The sequence below is a fragment of the Electrona antarctica genome (genome assembly GCF_951216825.1).
Source record: "Electrona antarctica genome assembly, chromosome: 14".
In the NCBI taxonomy this organism is placed as follows: Eukaryota; Metazoa; Chordata; class Actinopteri; order Myctophiformes; family Myctophidae; genus Electrona; species Electrona antarctica.
The window spans coordinates 16,158,299-16,182,226 of record NC_136795.1 but is presented as its reverse complement, the minus strand read 5'-3'; the positions used below and the strand labels follow the sequence as shown (position 1 = coordinate 16,182,226).

The window sequence follows — 23,928 nt, the reverse complement described above, 5'->3', positions numbered from 1 at the left end:
TATCTGTTAAAGTGGACAAACTGACCCAAAAAGGAAAGATCCCACGTCCAGTATATAGAGTCTATATACTGGACGTGGGATCTTTCCTTTTTGGGTCAGTTTGTCCACTTTAACAGATAATAAGCAATACGTTAACTGCGACCATGAGACCCGTTTCTGAACGTGTCTATATTATAGACACGTTCAGAAACGGGTCTCATGGTCGCAGTTAACGTATTTCCTGTAGGTGGCCAATGGTAGAGTGACTGATTTTAGTCTGCTCAAACGTTACTCTTTTACCCGCTTTTTACTAACACTAACTTTACAAAGATGCCCAGAACATCGGGATGAACCTGAGCCATAGAGTAATGGTTGAGACGAAGCAGTGAAAGGTCCTGAAAGATACATAACGTCAGTCTTACCAAATACCCAATCTTTCTGTTGTATGAACACAAGGCTGCTGTACTTTATACCTCATACTAAGCATTTAAAGTATGAGGTATAAAGTACAGCAGAAAGATTGGGTATTGGGTAAGACTGACGTTATGTACTGTATCTTTCAGGACCTTTCACTGCTTCGTCTCAACCATTACTCTATGGCTCTGGTCTCAGCCACCGCGGTGTATTTTTTGACATTCCGTTTCTCTCCAAAGTTGAATGTTGCCACTACTGTTGGAGCAGCCATAAACTACACAGGTTCATCCTGATGTTCTGGGCATCTTTGTAAAGTTAGTGTTAGTAAAAAGCACGTAAATGAGTAACGTTTGAGCCGACGAACACAAGTCACTTTTCCATTCACTGTAGTAGAAGAGGTGCCTGTTTACACCGCAGCTATGTCGGCTCCGCCTACAGGAAATACGTTAGCTGCGACCATGAGACCCGTTTCTGAACGTGTCTCTAGGATACACTGAACTGAACCTTCTCACTCACTGCATGGTAATCTAGAAAAGGTTATCAGCACTCCTAACCTGTGCCACCCGTCTGCTCTCACTCCTAACCTGTGCCACCCGTCTGCTCTCACTCCTAACCTGTGCCACCCATCTGCTCTCACTCCTAACCTGTGCCACCCGTCTGCTCTCACTCCTAACCTGTGCCACCCGTCTGCTCTCACTCCTAACCTGTGCCACCCGTCTGCTCTCACTCCTAACCTGTGCCACCCGTCTGCTCTCACTCCTAACCTGTGCCACCCGTCTGCTCTCACTCTATGATCCTTGTTTCATTTCCGGGTTATTCAGTGAGGTGGGGGCTGTTGTTGTGAGCACAGTCATCGTTAGCAGTAGCTCATACCCCTTAGCTCTCATTACAAACAGTTACATGTGCGCAGCGATGCGATACAAACTCACAAATGATTTACGATCGCCGGGATGCGCGACAGCTCACCATGGACAGCGCTCGAAGCTTTACAGATACAAGGCTTTGAAAATCCTGTTATAATGGAGGCTCAATGGAGCTGGATTTAAAAATCCCATAGCTGGTGGGGACGGAGGCTCTCCATAGCAACCGGAGCAATGCTAAAAGGTAAATTGACGGTCGCCGCTTTCATATATGAGTATACGGTTGTCTACGAACATGTACGTAGTTAGCACCTAAGGGCAGTATTATGCGTGTCTTAAGTACCAGGTCTTATTACTTAACTTAAGACCTGGAGGCGTGATCAATGCCATTTGGCTATTCTGTGAGTGGCCAAATGGCATTGATCACGCCTCCAGGTCTTAAGTTAAGTAATAAGACCTGGTACTTAAGACACGCATAATACTGCCCTTAGTGTCTTAGCCTAGGGCTACGTTTTTATAGCAGAGAAAAAGTGTAATAACTACAGTGCAGCAGGAATCAACAGAGCACACTACGATATGAGTTTCATGAGTTGTATTCACATTGGGATTTGTTCACTTCTACCAGTTAAAGACATTTAAGAGAGTTAAAGAGAATTTTGGTAGAATCTTGGTTTGTATAGCAGCTATACAAACCAAGATTGTACCAAAATTCTCTTTAACAGGTACTACTATACTATAGCTACCTGGTAGCTATACTATAGCTACCTGGCCATGATATAAGACCAAATATTATCAATAATCTTTAATCAGTTGCTCTGTGAATGGGGAATGACTTCTCTCCATGCACTCAAAACAGGTCTCCAAATCACACTTTTAGCATATAAACAGACATATATTATACATATATGTATATTTTGGGGAAGTGAAAAGGCTCTATCTATTCAAACTATATTAATCCCAAGCGATGCCTGCAGGCTTCAGGTGATATATTTCTTTGCTTTGTTTTCATTATGTGCTAAAAAGTGATTTTGTTTTGCCATGAGAGTGAATGGACAGAGAGAAAACAATCTGCAACTCCTCATCTCAAAGTACCAACTCTTAAAAATGATTGACATTTATTATTATTAAAAGTAAATAGCATGGTCACATTTCACATCTGTACCGTTCAACATCGCCCGTCTTCATTCCTACACTTTCCAGTGGACATGTTGCCCTGATGAAGACCGTTATAGGTCAAAACATGTAAGTATCTTATCCCTTTTTAACTTTGAGCGCCCGGATCTCCTTTTTTATCTGATGTTTTATCCCGACTGATCCAGGAGCACCTTTTTACTGTTTTAACATTTTTTACGTATACGTCTCCGGTGAGCACCTGGTTGTTTCTTTGTCTCTGCATTTAGTGAATGTACATTGACATCTCTGCCCTGCATCATAGTAAGAAATACACACGCTTTGAGTGCACCCTCACGCATGCAAACATGCATACTCACATTTCACTGCATGCAGCACTCTGTTGTCCAAGGGCTTGCGGCTAGGGTCATTGGTAGAAGAGCGGATGCCTGTTCCACAGCTGTTGGCCAAAGTGTTTCTGAGACAGGAGAACACAGTATAGTTATAGTTAACCACATGAACCCTAGCGTCCCTCCCTAAGCAGATCTACAAGCTCGCAAGCGCTGAGCTTGTAGATGTGGTGAGATTTAGAGGGACCATTTTGTGAACACTCTCTGAGTCTCTGTGTTACTTAGAGCTTCACTAAAATGTGAATGCTTGTCTCGTCTTTTAGAATAAAATGAAAAGTATTTTCAACTGCTAGGTAAACATTAAACCATTTCAAGATGTCTGTCTGGGTTGAGATAACATGTGACTTAATTTTTCTTCAACATCACCTGGGGTAAAAACAGCTGACGGTGATGACATTAATTGCAGGTGTGTTTCAGTTAGCTGTTGCTGTCTGCCAACACAGTTAACTTCATGCAGACACAAAATAACACTTAAACGAAATGCACCCACAATTAACAGTTTAGAGGCCCCAGACGGAGATCACCGTCAAGTTCAAGTTCATGGTCAAGTGCCCCAGACGGAGATTGATAAACGGGACGGAGATTAATGATATCAAAACCGATCGCATCGCTCCACAGCCTAGGAGCGCTTGTTGCCCAATCCTCGGTGTTGCACAACAGTGACACGTCATCGAAAATGTTCCCTGTCTGTTTAGCGGACGAAAACGAAAATCTTAAAACGTTCATAACTCGCGATCTAAATCATCCCGTCTAATTCTGAAAAAAGATCCTGTGTTAGACGGCGCTCCGCTGTCCAGTCGCTAGTCGCGATAGATTTATTCTTACCTCACGTTGTTGTCGATCAACTCTAGAGTGTGGCTATTGTTAGCTGCTACACAGACATTCACAACAACTTCCGGTGCCCCGGTAAAAGTGGTCCGGGCGCTATAAATGTTGGGCACATTTTATTAATGGATTAAATAGGTCCGGGCCATCAAGGTGTTAACCTTCCGCTACGCTTACCTCAAAAGGTCTGCTATGAAAAGCAGACAGATATTAGTTGCATAGATAGATAGGAACTTGGATTAAAGCAAAATAAAATCTCACAACTGAAAAAATGTGTATGGCCAAGTCCTAATGTGAAACAGTGTGAAAGGAGCCTCCCACACTAGCACTGTTTCCTTAATAATATGTAAAATTATGCTTTAGTAATATTGTTCCTGTAGGAACAATATTCCTGTAGGAACAATATTACAACAATAACATCATACTACATACTGTCAACCAGGTGAAGAAATCACAGACTGAGGCTTTATCCTTTGCTTTTAAGACATATCCAAGAGACAGAGACTATTAGGGTTTCATGGAAAACACTAAACATATCTAGTTTGACCACTTCAAATGCTCTAATCTTTAAAGAATTTACCGAAAATAGCCGATCTACAAGCTCTCAATGCATCGCAGACACAGACATGCTGGCTTCTTTGGAATCCATCTGACTGAAATCAGTCATGGTGGCTGAGAACTTCCATGTAGGAATAATGCAAAACAAATCTAACTATATGGATCTCAGGATGCACAGCGGTGTAGATCCAATGTGGATGTCAGACTTCATGTGGCCAATCTGTGTGTCATGACCTCAGTCGTCTATTATGACACATCTATGACTATGACATGAATTTGGGAAATGTTTCAGCACAATCACAGCCCAAAAAGGTATAAGAAAAAGGTTATTACCATAACTACAGTGTTACCCTACACAGCAAACCTTTAATTTAACTTTAACAGAAACTTACATTTGTAGAGTCTCTCACCTCAAATTAAATCTGTAATCCATAAAATGTATGATTCAAACCTGGGTCTCCTGCGTAAGCACCAGACAAAGCTCCTTCAGGGAAGGGGACATATTACTCTCTATGCAATAACACTTGTCAACTTATCCGACCACAGGATTCTAAGAGCACCACTGTTGGGTTAGTTATATTATAATATACTCTACCAAACAGTTAGTTTAACATTTTGTTCGCACAAAGGAAAAAGAAAAATACGAGAAAGCATCTGTGTACTTGCCATCTGGTATTTATAAACATTTTTGGAAGATTTTGAAAGTGTGAGAACTGATTTAGAAGGCATTTGTGGAATCATCTGTGTAATGATTGAAACAAGCAGACAGAGGGAAAGCTACCTGTCAAAGAAAGCAGCCAGCAGCCTCCTCAGCAGCACCTTGTGTCTGGTCCCGGCACTGACGTGACAGTTCATCAGCTGGGCTCGTGATATGAACACTGATGTACCTGCACAAAGGATATATTATAATCGCATGCCAAAAGTATTATTATGCACAAATGCACGAACACACACACACACACACACACGAACACACGAACACACACACACACACACACACACACACATCTCCGTTACACTTGAACTGTTTTTGGTTCACAATGTGTGACGCGCACACACACACAGTTTATATGGGAAGGTATGTAAGCCTGGCCATAAGGTAATACAGATAATTGCAGGCCGACATGCCTTCTAATATTAAACGCAACATGTGAGCTGATCTGCATGCCAGTGTTCAGCTCAGTCATTCAAGGACAGTTCCCTTAGAGGTACACAATGTGACTGTGAAATACATCGACGGCATCTGACTGTCTCTGTTTCGGTTTCTACACTTAGCTAATGAGATGTACATTAGCATTTTCAGTTCACCATCGCTGCTATTATATCTCTGCTGTTGGGAAGAAACCATTTCACTTTTTTTAGGAAATGAAGAAAACCATATTTCGAAAACAAAGCAATACTGCCACATCAAAGTTGGTGTTGTGACTTTATATGTCAATGACTTGAATGAGATGGGGAGAGGTGGTGGAGTTAGTTGCTTTAGCCGACAGTTTGAGGGCCCAATGAAGTTAAGAGGTTTAGTCCCAAGCGCTTTTTACTACTTTTCATTGGTTCAATATTTTCAAAACAACACACAGACATAAAAGGTGTTCAATAGCACTGATTTATGCCAAAAAAGAAATCAAACCTCAAAAATGGAGTTATTAAATTTGGTTTCCTCCCGACAGCAATGAGGGTCCCAAGTCCCATCCACTTTTTTTTCCCCACTTAATTTTTATTGAGAAATTGTCAATGACAACAGGAAAGAAAAAAGACAAGGAAAAAAAACAAAAACAAAACAAGAGACAAAAAGGCTGCATTGTTTCATATTACAGGATACGTTCATGAATTCCTCATACATTATCGATAGGCTGGAAGAAGAGATCCCACTTTTTATAGAACTTATCCTCTTGTAGTCTAAGTATGAATGTTAGTTTTTCCATGACATACAATTCCTCAGTAATGTCCATCCAATGTTCTTTCGTTGGTGGGTCCTGTTGGTACCAACGTCGTGTGATTGCTTTCTTACTTATTGCTAAAAGGATCTTGATTAAATATTTATGTATTAGAATCTCTTCAGGGATATTTCCCAACAATAAAAAGGAACTAGTCTGAGGTATCTTAAAACACAGAATGGTCTCCATGGTGGAGTGGATATCCTGCCAGTATTTCTGAATTTTAAGTCCAGGATATATGAGCGTGGCCCGCCTCCTTGTGGCCACACTGTCTCCAGCATGGCTGTTCTGTTTTTAATTGTCTTGATTTAATTTTAGGTCTCAAAATCTCATTAGGTTCTTCCAACAGAATTCTCTCCACATTCTTGAGTTGATAGACGTATTTTGTGTTTTGCACATATTTTCCCATTCCTCTGTAGTGATGGTAATCTCTTTTTCCCAATTAGTTTTAATGTACTCTGTGGAGTTAGTCCTAGCTGACACCAAGGCATTGTATACACTAGACACTGCTCTTTTGGACTCATGTTTATATGCCTGTATAAAAACCTGTATGAGATCATCGTTTGAGGCCACCGGCTCAGAAGCTTTCACCTCACCCATGAAGTACTCTCGTACTTGAAAGTCCTTGTTATCTATACACATGCACATATTCTTCAGTTTTTCAAAACTCAAAAACACATTGCCCTACATGGCAGTCCTGAAAGAGGAAAAGCCTGCCACCTCAACACCCCGATTGTCCTCCATTCTGAACTGTTTCACGACTTTGAACCAGATATTTAAAGTAAATATTGTGAATGGGTCCAAACTGTCATAGTAGGACTTTGCCTGTTCTTTATTTCCAATTCAAGTCTGAATAGGGATGTTGTCCCATCCACTTTTAAAAATGAGTTTAGACCCCCCCCCCCCCCCCCCCCCACACACACACACTTTACCCTGTTTTTACCACATCAAAAAACATCGGTCATCATCTATTGTTTACTGAGAGAATGTCCAGATGAGAATGCACATTATCAATGAAATTCCATACCACGCTTCACTGTTATATTGCACCTAAGCAGGATTCTCACAGAACACACACATTCACACACACTTGTAGCTTTCCTATTTTCAGCGTGCAACACTGTCACACAAGTAATCACTGGTAGTAATCAGTTAACTTCTGCTAAATAACTACCAGCAGAGTCCATTGTAAAGGCAGCAGCCTTTTGACAAATGCTTGGCTGGTCCAAAACTGGATCACAAAATCGTTTGCATTTGCCATGATTTCGAGATAATAGCTCTGAAAAGAAACCTCAGTGATCATGTGCATAGTTTCACTTGCACATAATATTGTATACCATACACTGATTTTTCAATAACCCTAACCCAATTATTAATGTATTATTTATTATTTAGGCTACTGTCATTTGAGTTCGGAACTGGGTTACATGTATGGTGATTATTTCTGCTGGTTTATGTTCCTTTTGCCCATTTGTCATACAAATAAATATCACTGGTTAAGAAACGAGGGGTGGCCCGGGCCCCTCCCCCACACATTTTCAGCGCTCGCTACACCCATGGTTGTCACATAATACACACATTAGCATTGCTGCATGTGTACAGGTGGCGCGCACAAACCTGAGACTAGCTCCAACTTCTCGGCTGGGTCTCCCTCCTCGTACAGTTTGGGGTGACAGCGGTTTCCTATCTGCGATATGAGCTCCGTAGGGAGACACGTCAGGTCTCTGCCCCGCATCCGTCCCCGTGTCTCTGTGTGGTCCGGCAGGGCATCAACTCGCTCACCGGCTGCTGGAGAGAGGAGGATGAAAAACGTTTAAGAAGGTTCATTTGCATACAATACTATAAAAGCAAAGCACACGTTTCTCCCTCAGTATGTGAGATCAAATTCAAAACACTAGTAATGACCTACAAGGAATAGGAAACCAGTGGCATGGCACGCCCCATAGTCCAGCCCTACATCCCTATCCCTTCCCACACACTTAGGACATCCGTCCTCCAATCCCTCCCTACGACACCCTGGCCAACACCAAGCGTCCTTGACTCTTCTCCCCCTGCCTTCAAAGCTGTGGAATGACCCCCCCCCCCCCCCTGTCAGGACTGCAGACTCACGCCCCATCTTCCGCCGCAGTCTTATAACTCATGTCTTCACACTCTACCTCACTCCCTACTAGCATTCTTTGTTCCTTGTATCACTTCTTGTTGCTTATTTAGATAGATTCTTATGTTCTCCAGATGTATGTTGGTAAGTTGTTCACATGCTATGTATAATGTTATCCAGATGTAATGTACAGTCAGTTAACTGTTCACATATTCCATGTATATGAACACAGTTATTACACGGTTGAGGTTGTATTCGTGACTTGCATTGTTAACGACTTGCCTGTAGCATATGTGAACAAGTACCTGATATACTCTGGATAGAATAACTAGCATCTATCTAAACAGGCAATAATAATTAATTAATCAAGGACTTATGAGGTTTGGGAATATTTATTGGTCAGAATTACACAACTGCACATCAGGTGGGGTTTAAACAACCTGAGGTTAGGTTCGTCCTATTTTGACTACATTTCCATGAATCCTTGGGATAAGTATAACCAAGACCTACTAGCACAGCTGAGCTGACTGAGGGGAAAAAAATAAAACCACAGGCTCGGCTGAGGATGTTTACCATTCAGCGATTCAACCAGACCAGCTCAGTCTAGGCGCACCACCGAGACTGAATTGGCCAGCACGAGACTAAACGTCAGAAACATATACCACCACAATGGCATAATGTAGTTGTTTTCCATGACATATGTGACACAACCCGTCACACTCCCTATAACCTCACAGGAGTGTGCACTGAACAAAAAAACTATTGAAGGATATTTGGTTTTCACTGTTACTATTTTAAAATGGAAAATAACAAATGTGAACCCATAGTCATACTGTATATTGTATCGCTATTGGCATAAATATTGAGATACTGTATGAACCTTTGTCCATATTGTGCTGCCCCAGGCAGCTTGGGCCAGGCTAGCATGTGCGTGGACGTATCAGGCACCAACCTCCAGTAGCACCTACTTTTCCTCCCTGCCATTATTTAAATTACGTTGTTGGCAACTTGTATGTGGAGACTTTGCTATCTTTGTGAATAAATTTGGTGTAGAGAGAAAAAAGGAGCAACCAAGTATAGTCCCCGGTCTAGACTCTAGTGGCAGCGGTGGCCGAACGGATAGCGGATCGGTCTTGATACCGGAAGGTCGCCAGTTCGAATCAGCGGTCCGACACGTTAAAATTACCACCGCTGAAGTGCCCTTGAACAAGGCATTGAACCACTACGATGAAATGTGTTCTATGAGCAGGGCCTGGCTGGAAACAAGTTCTTGAGCTTAGCCCAGATACCCTGGGTAAATATAGTAATCATTTCATTTCATAACTAAAATAATGTATATGCCTTATTAATGCAACAGTCATGTAAAATGTTATCCTTTATACTTCATGGCTTTTGGCATATGTAACCCAAATGATTTAACAGGCTATTATTAATTGCATGTTGGTTATTAAGCAACCACTGCATTGTTTGTTTATTTTGTTTGTAGACCACACGCACGCACGCACGCACGCACGCACGCACGCACGCACGCACGCACGCACGCACGCACACACGCACGCACACAACTGGAGTTGGAAACAAACAAACAAGTTTGTTGTTGCTCTCCAAATGCCTTAAAATGCATAGATTTATACGGTTGTCTGCAAAACATTCTGGTTTGGTGGGGGAATGCTAAGAGTGACCTCAGTATTTCTAAAATCCTGGCTCCAGCCCCGATGATGCAGTGTTAAACTATGTGTAGCTCGCTGTACATACATTAACCACATTCAACCTGGTGTCCCTATTTTGTGTCTTATTTTGAAGTAAATTGGGTTCTGGGTTCTTTTCCCAAATGTTCAAAGTGTATTCTCTGTAAGTCTATGACAAACTATCATGCCAACCACGGGTAGTAGTGAACGACCAAAAATATCTTACAATACTAACGGTTTGTGATTTATCCTTCCATCACTTTAAGTTGCAGGCATCTGTGGGATAACTAAAAGAACAGAATGGTCCTCATTCACAACGACATTTACGCTCATAAACGTGACGTTACGTGAGCGGAGCGTGAGCGGACAGGCATTTACGTGGATTCCCACATTACGTGGGAATTCATGGCCATCTCCGTGAACTTGACGGTGACGTTGGTTGATCGGAAACTCCGCACATAGCTACGCCAGCTCTCATGGTAGTGTAAAGGCCATACGCTTGCGTAGAAGGCTTTAGTCTTCATGCTGAATCAATAAAAAGTTCCCAAATCTCAGATAAAATATGTAGGCATGTGTCCCCAACATTGGTCAGCACATAAAAAATGATATAGCCTATATAAAAGCCAAGTATCACTTGTATATGCCTATATGCATGCATTCTAGAGGCAAGTTGGCCTAGAGTCCCATACGGAAACTGCCCCCGAGCCCGACGCCTTTTTATTTATTTATTAGGATATTTCTAGCATGCGCGATTGCGCTGCACTCTCGGCAGACAGTGCAACGCGTTGTGAGCTTGTAGATCGGCTCTCCTATCTCCCCCCCTGCAAGCAAAATCGAGGGTTACTAACTTACTGCGGCCGACCACATTAGCCTATTGATTGGCATCAGCATGTTGACAGAGACTCAGCCAATTAAAGTTTCACGTAGGCCTAATGCCTTTGCTGCAAGCACCTATATCTGCCTCCATTTGCGTCGTGGTATTAATTTATAATAATGTATGTTAAATCACATGGATGCCACACACAGAATAGTTTAACTCTTACCATTTGGTAAGGAAACCAGCTGCGCAAATTGAGCTGGTGGGGTTGAAAATGTAGGCCGGCAGGCCCACCTCAATTAAACTCACTGGATTATAATTTCTTCAGACAAGAGGATCCCAGGTCTACGAGGTAGGCCTATAATTATTCACTGTAGGCCCTCAAGACAGTGTCTTGAGGGCCCATGCCCCTCCCTCCCTCTCTCTCTCTCTCTCAAAAGACGACTTCCCCGCATGGATCAATGCAGGCTGCATTGACATATATCCGATAAAAATATCGGATATATGTTTTACCTCTGCAAAGGTGTGAGTGAGCACCCGCCTTGGTCCCGAATTTAAATAAATAAATTGCGGAGCACGCGTTCACCGCTTGGAAATCTTTTAATTTCCTTTGGTGTCCTTTGATGGATTGATGTCAGTTTGTACATATATAGTAGCCTACAGTGGTAGGTCTACGAGTATACAATGGTGCAAAAACGATATAACATCAAAGCCCTAATTTATGAGGGCTTGTTTGTGGTCCTGCTCCTGTGTAGAATTATTAAATGAATAGAGTGTGGGCTATATTCATATACAGCAGTGACCGCGGCTGTGATTTCTTTCCAGCAATCATTTTTATTGTAATTTGTGAAGCCGCTAGTCACTGGAAAATATAATTATGTTGTTGTTGTTCCACCATCAGGGACCTCCATTTCATTTGAGCTGCAAAGCCTTTTTTCTTTTTTTGTCAGATCTCAGACAAACTGCTGTCTGCTGAGTCATGCTTGAAGCCTTTTATGGTGTGACATGAGTTGTCGGGTGATTTTCCGATCACTTGGCACCCGCTCGCATTCATTATGACATACACCTGTCGTACACACCACTCTTTGAATTGCACGGGAAAGTAGCTTCAACGTTCGGATGAATACGATATCAATACGCATCACCTTTACACTGTGGCGTATTTCTCCTTTGTGAATGAGGACCATTGGGCCTCATGCGCCAATAAGTTCCTAACTTTTCCTCTTACATTTCTTCCTAAGTGAATTCCTAAGAGTAGTCCAGTCAGATTCATGAAACGTTCTTAAGTAGGCAGAATTGTTCGTAGGCATGTTCTTATGATGATGAATCCAAATCCTCGTAACTTGAAGGGGTGTGCCAGTTCATTCAAATTATCATAGGTAGACGCCCCATATATCCTAATTAGCATCCTCATTACCATAGGGAACCACCCCACCAATCCCATATAAGGCATTGGGAATTCACTTTCCTACCTGTGTTCACCCAGGTGGGTGTGGTTTTGCATGACTCCATGGCCTTGCCTGCAGTCACACCTGTGTGTGATTGCAGCACACAGAAATCACAGGACCTCACACATAGAAATAAAGTTGAGTGAAGTCAAGAATACCTAAACTAAAGTCTAAATATGGTGGAACACCAAACTCCAAACATTAAAAATCAATAATACTGTGGAGGTACTGAAGTGAACAGAAATTTTCATATTTTCAATATTCATGAATGTATTTTATTATTTATCTCACAATAGTCAATTTGGGGGGGGGGGGGGGGGGGTGATTATGTGGTGGGTATGGTGCATTTGTTTGGGTTGGGTTGTAAACTCTAAACCAGTGGTTCTCAAACATTTTCATGTCAAGGACCCCCAAATTGACATGCATTCTGCAGACCCCCATATGAAAATATTTTCTGCTAGGGAAATGCTTTGAAGATTTATCAAAATAGCCGATCTACAAGCTCAAAATGGGCAGTAATGGGACGCGTTTGTGAGCTTGTAGATTGACTATTTTCAGTATTGTCAAGTATAAAATGGGATTAAAGTGGTAAAATGTTCCATATTTTGCTGTGGACTGAATGGAACTTCCTCAAGGACCCCTTGAGGTCCTCAGACCAAACTTTGAGCATCATGCAGATGGCGCTGTTTTTCCTTTATGTTTTCAGATTGCACTTAAGAACGAAAAAGGCACCCTAAGAGTGCTCTACAGTGTGCGTAGATTCTGTTCTTACCTACGAACAAATCACAGCTAAGAAAAGATTGAGGGATCCCAAAACCTTCTTAAAAACGTCCTAAGTGGGTCTAAGAACAAATTTCCTCTTAAGAACTTCTTAAGAACGGTTGGCGCATGAGGCCCATTGTCTTTAACACCATTGAACAATTCAAGTCAGAGTTTGACACACAAGTGCAATAATAACAAATGAGTGTGAATGCAATACTTAATTCATACAGCGTTGTGCGCAGAAAATAAGCAATCTATAAGCTCACAATGCCTTGCATCGTATATACTGTAGTATAAATCAGGCTTAACCCACACCTTGTAGCCCTCCTCAGTACTGTAGTTCACACTCACACAGTGTCTCCAGTTCCTTACCTGCAGCACCTACGTTGAGCATGCTGTACATGGTGTACATATTGCAGATCTGTCTGTACTGCTCCTCGGCGGTTTCGTCGACCCCCTCCTCCTCCTCCTCATCGTCGTGGTAGCTAATGGGCGAGTCGCTGGCGTAGGCACTCATGGTACCGGGGCTGGCTCCCTCGGACACAGCCAGGCCCGCCACGGAGCTCCCATTGTGGCCGCTGCTGCTGCCAAACCCTCCTCCTCCTGTCGGCACGCCGCCCAGGCCGAGCCCGGTGGCGCCCGCCGTACCCATGTTGACCAGTCCCTGGATGGCGCTGCCCCGCACCGACTCCTGGGAAAAGCGAGCCGCCTTCCGCAGACCCCCTCCTCCCCCGCCCCCCGAGCCGCCCCCGTCCCGGCTGCTGCCGCCCTCCCACAGCCGCTTTGCCACGGGGGTGCACACCACCGAGTAAGGGGAGGCCGCCTCCGCCTGGCTGGCCGGCTGCTCCGTCTTCACCCGCGACACCATGGGGAGCGGCGTCAAGCAGGGGGCGGGGCGGGCTCCGCTGCTCCCGCCGGTCTGAGTGACGGGACTCTGGGGCTCAGAGGGTGGGGCCTCCTCCGGGTGTAAGCCCTGCGAGTCACAGCTCGGCGAGGACACCTATGGGTTCACGTGGGAATCAACGCCGTGTCAGGTCGCACCAATTCACAGAGACAAAAGAACATTGCAGAATACTAGACTTCAGAGTTCATAGAGAAGTTATTGTTTTACCCAGTTTTTTCTAAACTTCTCGTCAGACAAAGCCCAATCTTTTCTGCTACAACACATATGGCAGTGGTTCTCAAAATCGCGTACAGGGAGCGACATACAAAAGCCTATACCGCCTGTGACGCATGCGGACTGCCTCTCGTCTACCAAAAAACACACCGCTTTTGGGCCAATAAAGTATAGTTTTTTACCTCAATGGAGGCAAGCGAACTTGAGCCACGAGAGGCCCCGCCGAGCGAGCTCAGGCGGTTCGATGAGCCGTCTCAATGCATGTCGCATTGTGAGCTTGTAGATCTGCTATTGTCATTCTTTGAAAAATGTTAAATATTTTTGAAGAACAAATCTTGTATGGGGGTCCCATACTCACTTCATTTATATATGCATTTGGTCCACGGCCAAATGCATATATAAATTTGGGGGTCCTGGACATAAAAACGTTTGAGAACCACTGCCATACGGGACCTGGCATAGCAGCCGGCAGTGTTTACCTTGAGGAAGAACTCGGTGCCCTTCTCCATGATCTGCTGGATCTGGAGGAACCCGGCGGTGTACATGAGGAGGAACTGGTCTCCCACGGTCATGCTGAGACGGCCGGTGTAGCAGAAGGCCAGGATCTGCTGGAAGCTCTGGGGCTGCACAGCCGGCGGCAGCTCCACCACAGCGGGGCTCTTCCCACAGCTGCTGCCACCTCCACCGCCACTGCTGGTGCTGCTGAAAAGGTCCCGGAAATAAGAGCTGCTGGCGGCCAGGACAGCTCGGTGGGCCTGGGGTGGAAGAGCACAAGTTTATGGGTGACGCTGCCACTGCTAAAGTGTCTATTCATTAACTCCTGTATCGACACTATTACCTTTCACGTACATAATACAGTACAGGCTTACTTCACTTATTTTTTTATTTTTTTAATATGCCCTTCCTCACGGCCTCAAAAATAATACAAATAATTAGTCGTATACTGTCGCTGTGGGGCAGTTGCAAAGTAGTGAAGTCACGAACCATGCAAAAATCACAACTGAGTGGTGCAACTCCCCCCCTTACACCCCCCCCCCTCTCTCTCTCTCTCTCTCATTAGCAGGCAACAGTGCAGCACTATTTCTCTCTCTCTGTTTCTGGCACGACAGCGCCCCTACTGGTACTCATGAGTCACACATGAGTCACACACAAACATAGGTTAACACGAGTCACATAGGTGTCACACGGACACGGACATTGCTGTTCCTTGGAGTGGTTGCACCACTCAAAAATAGTACATCTACAAGCATTGCGTTGTGCGCCGATAATTAATGACATATAGAGAGAGACAACATCTAGCTTGGAAGTGGTTATGTCTGTCAGTGGATTTCATAACTATTTAACGAATAAAAAGTATTAACAAGATAATGTTAATAATACTGTTTCGTATCCACTGGAACACAGGTTATTTTTTTCCATGTCTTGATTTGGACAAACAAGGTTTCCGCCCGAGAGCCTCAATATATTTTGGTCTGGTATTCCACACAACAGCTTGATATCAATTCACACCAGTATTGCATTGGTGATTTTATCTTTGGTGGGATGCTATTTTAATGACGTCACGCGCACGTCGCTTAACACCTACAGGATTTTAGCAGGTCACACAATGGACCCTTGATATGAATCCAGGCTCATTCCAGAAGACTTTGTAAACTTTGTTGATGTGTGACTGTGAATTTAGGATTATTTTTAATCGATGCATGTGTGTGCGCACGTGCTCCTGAAGAATCTTTGGTGGGACGGTGTGGTATCATGTGCAATGACCAATGCAACACTGATTTACACACAATATGAATGAATGAATGAATGAATGAATGAATGATCTTCGTGTCATGCCACTTTGGCCCATCCCATATGGGATTATATGACACATTTAACAGAATACAGTACAGTCCTTCAGTGTACAGGACAGTACAGTCCTGTACAGTCCTTCCTGTTTATATTCCATCTTGCATTATTTAAATACATAAATGAATATTTGTACATTATTATTTGAACAAAATGAAAACAAATAAAAAAAATCCATGTAAATGGCCCTCCTCCTCATTGACCAGGCCTGATATGAGGAAAGAGGCAAATGAAAAGATGTAATTTTGAAATAGACGTTTCAGTTTCTCCGAGTCATCCAACCGTACAAATTCATAATTTGGATCTATCTTATTAAATAAGATAAGTAAACGGGTAAATAAATGTTGTAACCCATTTCATTGTCCAGGTAAAGTTCTGTACAATAGCTGTTTTGGAGTCTATTTCATGATATACAGTACTTCACAGTGACAAAGCTGTTATGAGAAAGAGTTAAGATGCCATGAAAATAGGGGTGGAATGTTAGTCCTTCTCAACTGACCCTATGAAGACGCCATTCTAAGAGTCTGAGAGGAAAACTCATGCTCTTATGGGGAGGCGTAATAAACACATGAAGATGTTTAGAATTTACACGCCTATAAAATATTTCAATGATTTGTTTCCTTTGGTCCATACCGGTGGTTTGAAATGTTTAGCTTATTGACCACGACTCACTGTATACTTGACATTACTGACATTTTCCATGGCTTACTGTGGTTTGATTGATCTTTGAGGAAGCCAATGTTTCCATTAATTTCAGTGCGGCAAGAAAATCAACTTGCAGAGACTTTAAAGTTTAAACGTGCTTGCAATAGGTATTATCAGGTTATTGTCTCATCATGAAAAAATGTTTTGATATGTCCTTGTTGCGTTTAGTGCATTTTAAATATCTTAAATCAAAGGCAGGTGGGGCCTTGAGGCTTGTGAGGTGTGGCTGCTTTGGCCATGCCTCGCGACCCCCGCCCCGGCCCACTAGTCCGCTACAATAACCTTAATAATAGAGAAAATACATCATAAATAAGTACTGAAACCAGATCATCATTAAGGAAAGTTTATGCATGCACTATGTGTACTACAGTATGTAAACTCTAAACATGCTAATGGGATTGGCTGTCATCTGAGCCTTAAGGCCAATATATGTTTTACCGAATAGTGTCAACCGACAGTTTTGAGCATTCATACCGTGACTCGCCGACACAACAGCGTTGCCACAAACATAAAGGACATGTATGTAGCCTGGAGCATCTTCCCAACCAATCACAGTATGTGACATTTCATGAAGCCGTCCGAATAGGTCTCGTCTCACAGTAAACATTCTAGCCTAGGGGCGGCAGTGGCTCAGGGGTACAGTGGCTGGTAGAACAGCCGATTGGGAACCAGTTAAATGCCGGCTCTCCCAGAGTTAGTGTCGAAGTGTCCTTGAGCAAGACTGAACCCCTAATTGCTCCCGATGTGCAGGTTGGTGCCTTGCATGGTTTCCTCCGCCATCGGTGTATGAATGCGTGTCAACTGAACGGGTGAATGTAATGCACAATCAACGTAAAGCACTTTGGATAAAAGCACTACATAAATGCACCATTATTTAGCCTCTTCACTAAGGGGTTAAACTTGGTCTCACCTTGAAGGCGTGGCCCTTGACCACCACAGAGACGTCACAGTAGAGGCCCTGTAGCCGCTGCTCATTAAGACATTCAAGAACGTTGTTGCCAAAGTTTGGGATCGCCATCTGGAGGGTCTGGGCCATGGTGCGCCCACATACACCACCGCAGAGTCTAGAGAAAGAACGGAGGAGAGAATGAAGGAAGGCAGAAAGTAAGGGTGAGGCAAAGGAAGACGGGGACAAAAAGCAGAGTTCTTTATGGACTTCATTATGATATATGTGTATGTGTGTGTGTGTGTGTGTGTGTGTGTGTGTGCGTGCGTGCGTGCGTGCGTGCGTGCGTGCGTGCGTGCGTGTGTATAGACAATGTGAGAAAGCAAATTCAGGTTAAGACTGAAAATCTAATATTTATATTCAGTTAGGTAATATAGTCAACAAGGCAGAAAACAGCTGATTAACAGTGGCCTGCACAGCCCATGTAGCTACAGCAGTGGTGGAGAAGTACTTAACTCCAGTAGGCTACCTGAGTCAAAGTATAGATACATGGTAAAATATTACTCCACTACAAGTAAGAATTTCAGTAAAATTTTTACTTTTAAATAATACTTAATTATCCAAAAGTAAATTTTAATGGAGAAAATATCAATAATAGTGAAAATAGCACATCTACAAGCTGACAAAGTGTTGCAGTGCAATGCATTGAAGGTTTAAGTTGCTAATTCTTAATGTACTTTTTTCCCCTCTTCCTAGAACTGTAGTGGAGTCAAACGTACAATGTTTGTCTTTGAAATGTAGTCATAAGTATCCAAAAATACAAATACTCGTACAGATTCTCAAAACATTTACTTCGGTATTTAGGTAAATCTACTTTATTACTGTCCAGCACTGAGCTACAGTACATACCAGACAGATGTCCACCCACTTAACTCAATTTGACTTGGTCTAGACAGACCAAAATGAATTGGGAAGTGTTGCATAAATGGGCAGCAAAAACAATTCCATAACACACTCTAAAGATGATAAATGCTTAACAACATGCATTATTAGTACCCCAAGGCAGTGGTTGACGGTGGTTCCCAAACAGTGTGCCAAGGAACACTGGCCAGTCCAATGTTCCATCATGAGATTTTGACCACGTATTATTACTGCAATATACAGAAACTATACAAAAACAATCGTTGTACTTTGTACTTTCTATACCTATAATATAATAATATAATATAATATAATGTTTTCTTAAAAAATAAATTTTAATTGTAACCACTTTCATTACATGCTTAAATTAAGGTTTTTAGTCTTTAGTTGTTGTTTTTTGTCTCCACCAGGCCGAAGGCATGGGGAGAGAGTATGTTTTGCACTCCGTCCGTGTGTGTGTCCGTCCGTCCTTCCTTCCGTCCGTCTGTGTACAGCTAATCTCCGGCACCGTTAACCCGGCCGATGCCAAACTTTGCACACACACTCCCTGGATGCCAACGATGAACCTCTGCCCCACATTTTCCAGAACGGCCAGTTATAGCGCCACCATGAGGCAGCTTTTCACATTTTTTACCTACAACTGCACCGATCTGCGTGAAACGTTGCATGCACACTCCCTAGAGGCCAAGGACAAACCTTTGACCTGCATTTTCCGCATCTGCCTTTTATAGCGCCACCAGGAGGCCGACTTTTGTAAAACACATTTTTTGATATTACTCCTCCAGATTCTGTCCAAAAATCTCACAAATCGTTACACAGTATCTCTATGGTCATGTGCTCAAGTCAAGTAGTATTCCATCCTAATTGGCTATAATTGGCTTTCACAGTTTGCAAGATTGCCCCGTTTTGAACAATAGCCTCAAATCATGAACGCAGCATGCAATTTACGTGAAATCTTTCACACTTTTTCTTACTAGGCTGAGGACTATATCCCACCCTTTTCACATTGGCCTGTTATAGCGCCACCAACAGGTTGATTTTTGCAAAACACATTTTTGGAACAAAATGCCTCAAATCATCCAATTGCAATCAAAGGCGTATGAAGAAATGGCAATCGGTACACATGATATCTGTAGTCGTGTGATCAAGACGAGTCTGTTGGATTTCTCAGATTGTACACTGATTGCCTTCCAAAGTTTTCAGGAGTGGCCCGTTTTGTACAAAATGCTGCACATATCCTGCTCATCCAGAATTCTATCCTCAGAGATGCTATGAGTGATCTGGCTCTGCATTTCCTCAACAAAATGAAGAAAATTGTTGCAAAAAAAAAAAAAACATCCTCCTAAACATTTTGCCAAACATCACACACACTCCTATCCTCCTGGTGGAGACCTGTGCCCGGAAGGGCACTTTTTCTAGTTTTGTTTTGTTTTTACAAATTTCCAAAAACAGTGAAATGCTCAAAATATGAAAAATAGATATATATCTTGAGCATTTTAATAATAGATCTACAAGGTTATGACGTGTTTGACTTGCCCATTTCTGTGCCCTGAGCATGGGCACAAAAAGATTGCATTCCCCAGGCAGGGACGTGCTGGGCCCATAATTCAAGGAAGTGGAGTTGCGGAGGCCCTCTAGCGAATTGATGCAAAACGAAAACGAAACACAGACGAATCAAGGGCGTGCGAGCGCATTTTAGGTCACTTTAGGTCCTACAGTGACCTAAAATCATTGTCCATGGATGTCATGTTTATACCTGCCACAGAAGACAGTGCTGCATTGTTTTACACAAAAGGGATTTTTTTAGTAGCTCAGGAAACAAAGTCCAGAAATTCTAGCTTGATCAAACCAAGTGATGAGACAACCATGGGAAAATCAGTCAGTAGGACTATAAAGACTATAGGCCCAGACCGGCCTGGACTGGACCGGCCGTTCGGGAGTTGTCCCGGATTTCCCAATGGCCAGCACGTCTCTGCCCCAGGGCATGCATTTTACAACCAAGAAGTTCTGTGAACCAGCATTGCCAAACCCCAATCCTTCCAGAAAATTAACTACAGTTAAGTAAAGGCAACATTATATCACTTGATGCAGTCGACCCATCCTCCCAATAAACTGCTTCACAAATTCCTACCGATTATGCCTAATTCAATAGTAATTTGTTTTGAGACAGGATTCACAGGAACAGTTTTATTAAAACTTCAACAGGTAATCTCTGTGTTGCCTTAATCCTGTTCTTCATTGGCTCTTTATTGCACTTTTTCTCAGTGACTAGGCCTATAAAATCCAGTGTCCTTAGATAACTGGGTCATGTTCTGGTATTCTATGTGCAAACGCCAGAGTGGCCTAAACAAACACCATATAGCATGTGTCAATTCATTTTCCATAAACAATCCAAGATAAACATACCACATCACCCTGTACCCTCTGAGAGCATGCATGCCCTGTAAACATTTTGTAATACAGAACCTATGTTTACTTTTACTTTGGAAATGAATATTATGCACTGTGCAGACTAGGCAGGCATATGTCTCAGTACTGTTAAGTGGCTACATCTTTCATGCCCACTTCAACCACACTGACATTCAAAAGGCAGCATAAGCAGACGCAGTGCAAATGTTCTCTCATGCATACAAGAGAGAGTCCCAGCTAACAAAGACAGTATACACTAATAGCCAATGCTATAGGCCTACAGCAGTGATTCTCACCATTGTTTGAGGGCCTATGCACAGCTTTGTGTGTTTGTGCATGAGCACGGAATGTGATGATTTGATTGGCTGAGCACGGAATGTGATGTATGATGATCAGAGCGCGCCTCACTTCACACAAGTGTGATTTTTCAAGGGACCCTCAGTTTATTATGCAATAGTCCATGGACCCCCAAACTATATATATTTGTGTGTGTGTGTGTGTGTGTGTGTGTGTGTGTGTGTGTGTGTGTGTGTGTGTGTGTGTGTGTGTGTGTGTTGATTGGCCATGGGCTTAAAAAGTGAGGTTAAAAAATTCTAAGCATTAATGAGATTGTGCTAAAGGAAGCAAATGGACCCGGAGTAAGGGTCTATTTGGTTCCATTTGTACACTCTCTAAGTTACAGACCCGTAAGTGTCAATTTGGTTCCTCAAAATCAAGACCATTTAGATGGGGTCCCCCCTGGCCCCTGGAAACTTCTCAATGATCCCTGGGGGTTCCTGGACCCCACATTGACTATACTGTTACACAGATTGATGAGGACAGTAGTGGAAATGAGTCATTATTACTTACTTTATTGCTGACTAAGGTTATAAACCCCTATGTATATTTTATAATCTTCAAATAAAAATCAACCAAACGACAAAAAAAAGCAGTTGGCAACCCCTGAAAAAGAAGAAATTAGGGCAAGACCGTAATATCAGACAATATTTAAGGTTTTTCTGTATTGGCATTGTCCCAATGTTTTTTTACACTTTTAACCTGTCATCCTTATTTTGGACCCAAGAATCTGGCATCGATTAGGCTCTACAAAGAATGACAACCAATGTATGTCAGTATACGGATACCAACTGTGGATCGAACAACAACATACCCAAAACTAACAAGCATGTGTGCACATAATATGATACACTAAAGTCCTGAGCGGTAGAGCTGCAATCCATAAATTGCATGTCATACTCATGTCATACCCAGGATTTGAACAGGATTTATTTTTTGGAGACCAAATTTCTAGAAAACTGATAACAAAATCCCTACTTGTTTTTTTTCTCAACTGATTTGGGGTCACCTCTTAAGAATTCAAGAGGGTGCCCAGTGATATCCCTTGAGCATTTTTTTTGTTATTAACCCCTTAATGCCAGAAACACTGAAAATCCACCCAAAATAGAGTTATGGTATTTAATGCAAAATACTTGGTCTAAATGAATCAAATTGGCTTTCTACAGTGTTTATGAATGTGGATGATATGCACAATGAATTAGATTTATGATTAATGCATTAGGCCAATATGTTTCGTCCCCCCTTATTACTGTGGGAGAGTTCAATCATCCAATCCACTAAGCAACTCATAGCAAAGGGTTGAATACCAACCACTTGCCATTTTGGCACATTTTTTGGAGGCGCTACCCACATGTTTAGCTGTGTTGCTCATTCCACAAATTGGTATTATTAAAGTGGAGAAATAATGGACCAAAGTTAAGTTCCCGAACTTTTGTTGCTAATTATTTTATGGGAATTTTGGCATGAAGGGATTAATATGCATTAATTAATAATGCATTAATCATAAATCCAATTCATTGTGCATATCATAATTCATAAACACTGTAGAAAGCCAATTTGATGCATTTAGACCAAGTATTTTGCATTAAATACCATACAACTCTATTTTGGGTGGATTTTCAGTGTTTCGGGCATTAAGGGGTTAATAACAAAAGAATGCTCAAGGGATATCACTGGGCACCCTCTTGAATTCTTAAGAGGTGACCCCAAGCTAGTGAAGCTACAAGAATCAGTTGAGAAACAAACTTGACGAAACCACGCTCAGCCAAAAATCACCCTTTCGCTCCCGGACTATACCTGACAGACTGATACCAGCGTCTACAATTTTCAATGGAAGTGGAAGCCACTTCTAACCACTGCAGGCGTGATTGTTAATGTATTATATCTACCATACACAGATTGGTTCAAATTATACTGTATTCGTTAAAATAAGTTCCTGCTTTAATTTAACTCGGAGTGTAAACATTGACAATGAATATGGGTCCACTTGTACACTCTCTGAGTTAAATTAACGCTCAGGATCTTGTTGTGTGTGTGTAAAGTGTACCAACTTTAGTGTGACTGTGATGAAGGCTGCAGCGATCCGCCCCATCATATCCAAAGCCTTTCATTTGGGCTTCAGCCAAGCTCCGGGGTAAAGAGAAATGCTCTCTTTGTCTCTGTGTCTCTCAAGCTCCCTCTCTCTCATACTAAAACACAGATGCGCACACACAAACTCAAACAAACCCACAAAAGCCATACTGAGTCACACACACACATTAGACAATACTGCTTGTTTACAGTTTGGCAAAGGGAGCCACAGCGTGCACACACATGTGCACACAAGAACACACACACACAGGGCTGAGAGCAGGGGCGTGTTTGCACAGTTTGCCCCGGGAGTGTGACAGTGTGTGTGTGTGTGTGTGTGTGTGTGTGTGTGTGTGTGTGTGTGTGTGTGTGTGTGTGTGTGTGTGTGTGTGTGCGTGGCAAAGAAAGGCTGTGGGGCCTGCAGAAGGGCTGTTTCTGGAGAAGAGTGGGATCATTCTGGGGTCTTAATTTGATTAAAGATATAAAGTTAGAGTACAATAGCACCAATGAAAATAAAAGTTAACCCAAGCTGACCCTGTGGCTTAGATCTCATACCAGCCGGCAAAGACACAGCCTGGCGAGAAAAGTGGGTCAAACATACAACATACTTCAAGACCAAGTCTTTTCATAGCAAGCCTGCAGAATGTTTTGCCAGCATTTGAAGGGCTTATGTTATGTTATGAAGGGCCGGCTGCCAACATATTTCAGAACTTATATTAAGTCTAAAGAACAT

At 42.6% G+C, this 23,928-nt stretch overlaps 1 protein-coding gene across 3 annotated transcripts in view; it reads right to left on the bottom strand.

Annotated features, from left to right (window-relative positions):
* Positions 1-23,928, bottom strand: part of nacc1a (nucleus accumbens associated 1, BEN and BTB (POZ) domain containing a) — a 28,377-nt gene that overhangs the window by 2,581 nt on the left and 1,868 nt on the right. For 2 of the 3 annotated variants that reach the window (XM_079520298.1, XM_079520297.1), the window contains exons 2-7: positions 17,484-17,637; positions 14,500-14,775; positions 13,276-13,903; positions 7,708-7,878; positions 4,938-5,043; positions 2,744-2,841 (exon numbers count right to left, since the gene is read on the bottom strand). In XM_079520298.1, coding sequence (XP_079376424.1) covers positions 2,744-2,841; positions 4,938-5,043; positions 7,708-7,878; positions 13,276-13,903; positions 14,500-14,775; positions 17,484-17,609 — 1,405 coding nt within the window. In that variant the 5' untranslated portion in view covers positions 17,610-17,637. The remainder of the gene's footprint in view (positions 1-2,743; positions 2,842-4,937; positions 5,044-7,707; positions 7,879-13,275; positions 13,904-14,499; positions 14,776-17,483; positions 17,638-23,928) is intronic. The other variant, XM_079520299.1, reaches the window with a different exon arrangement.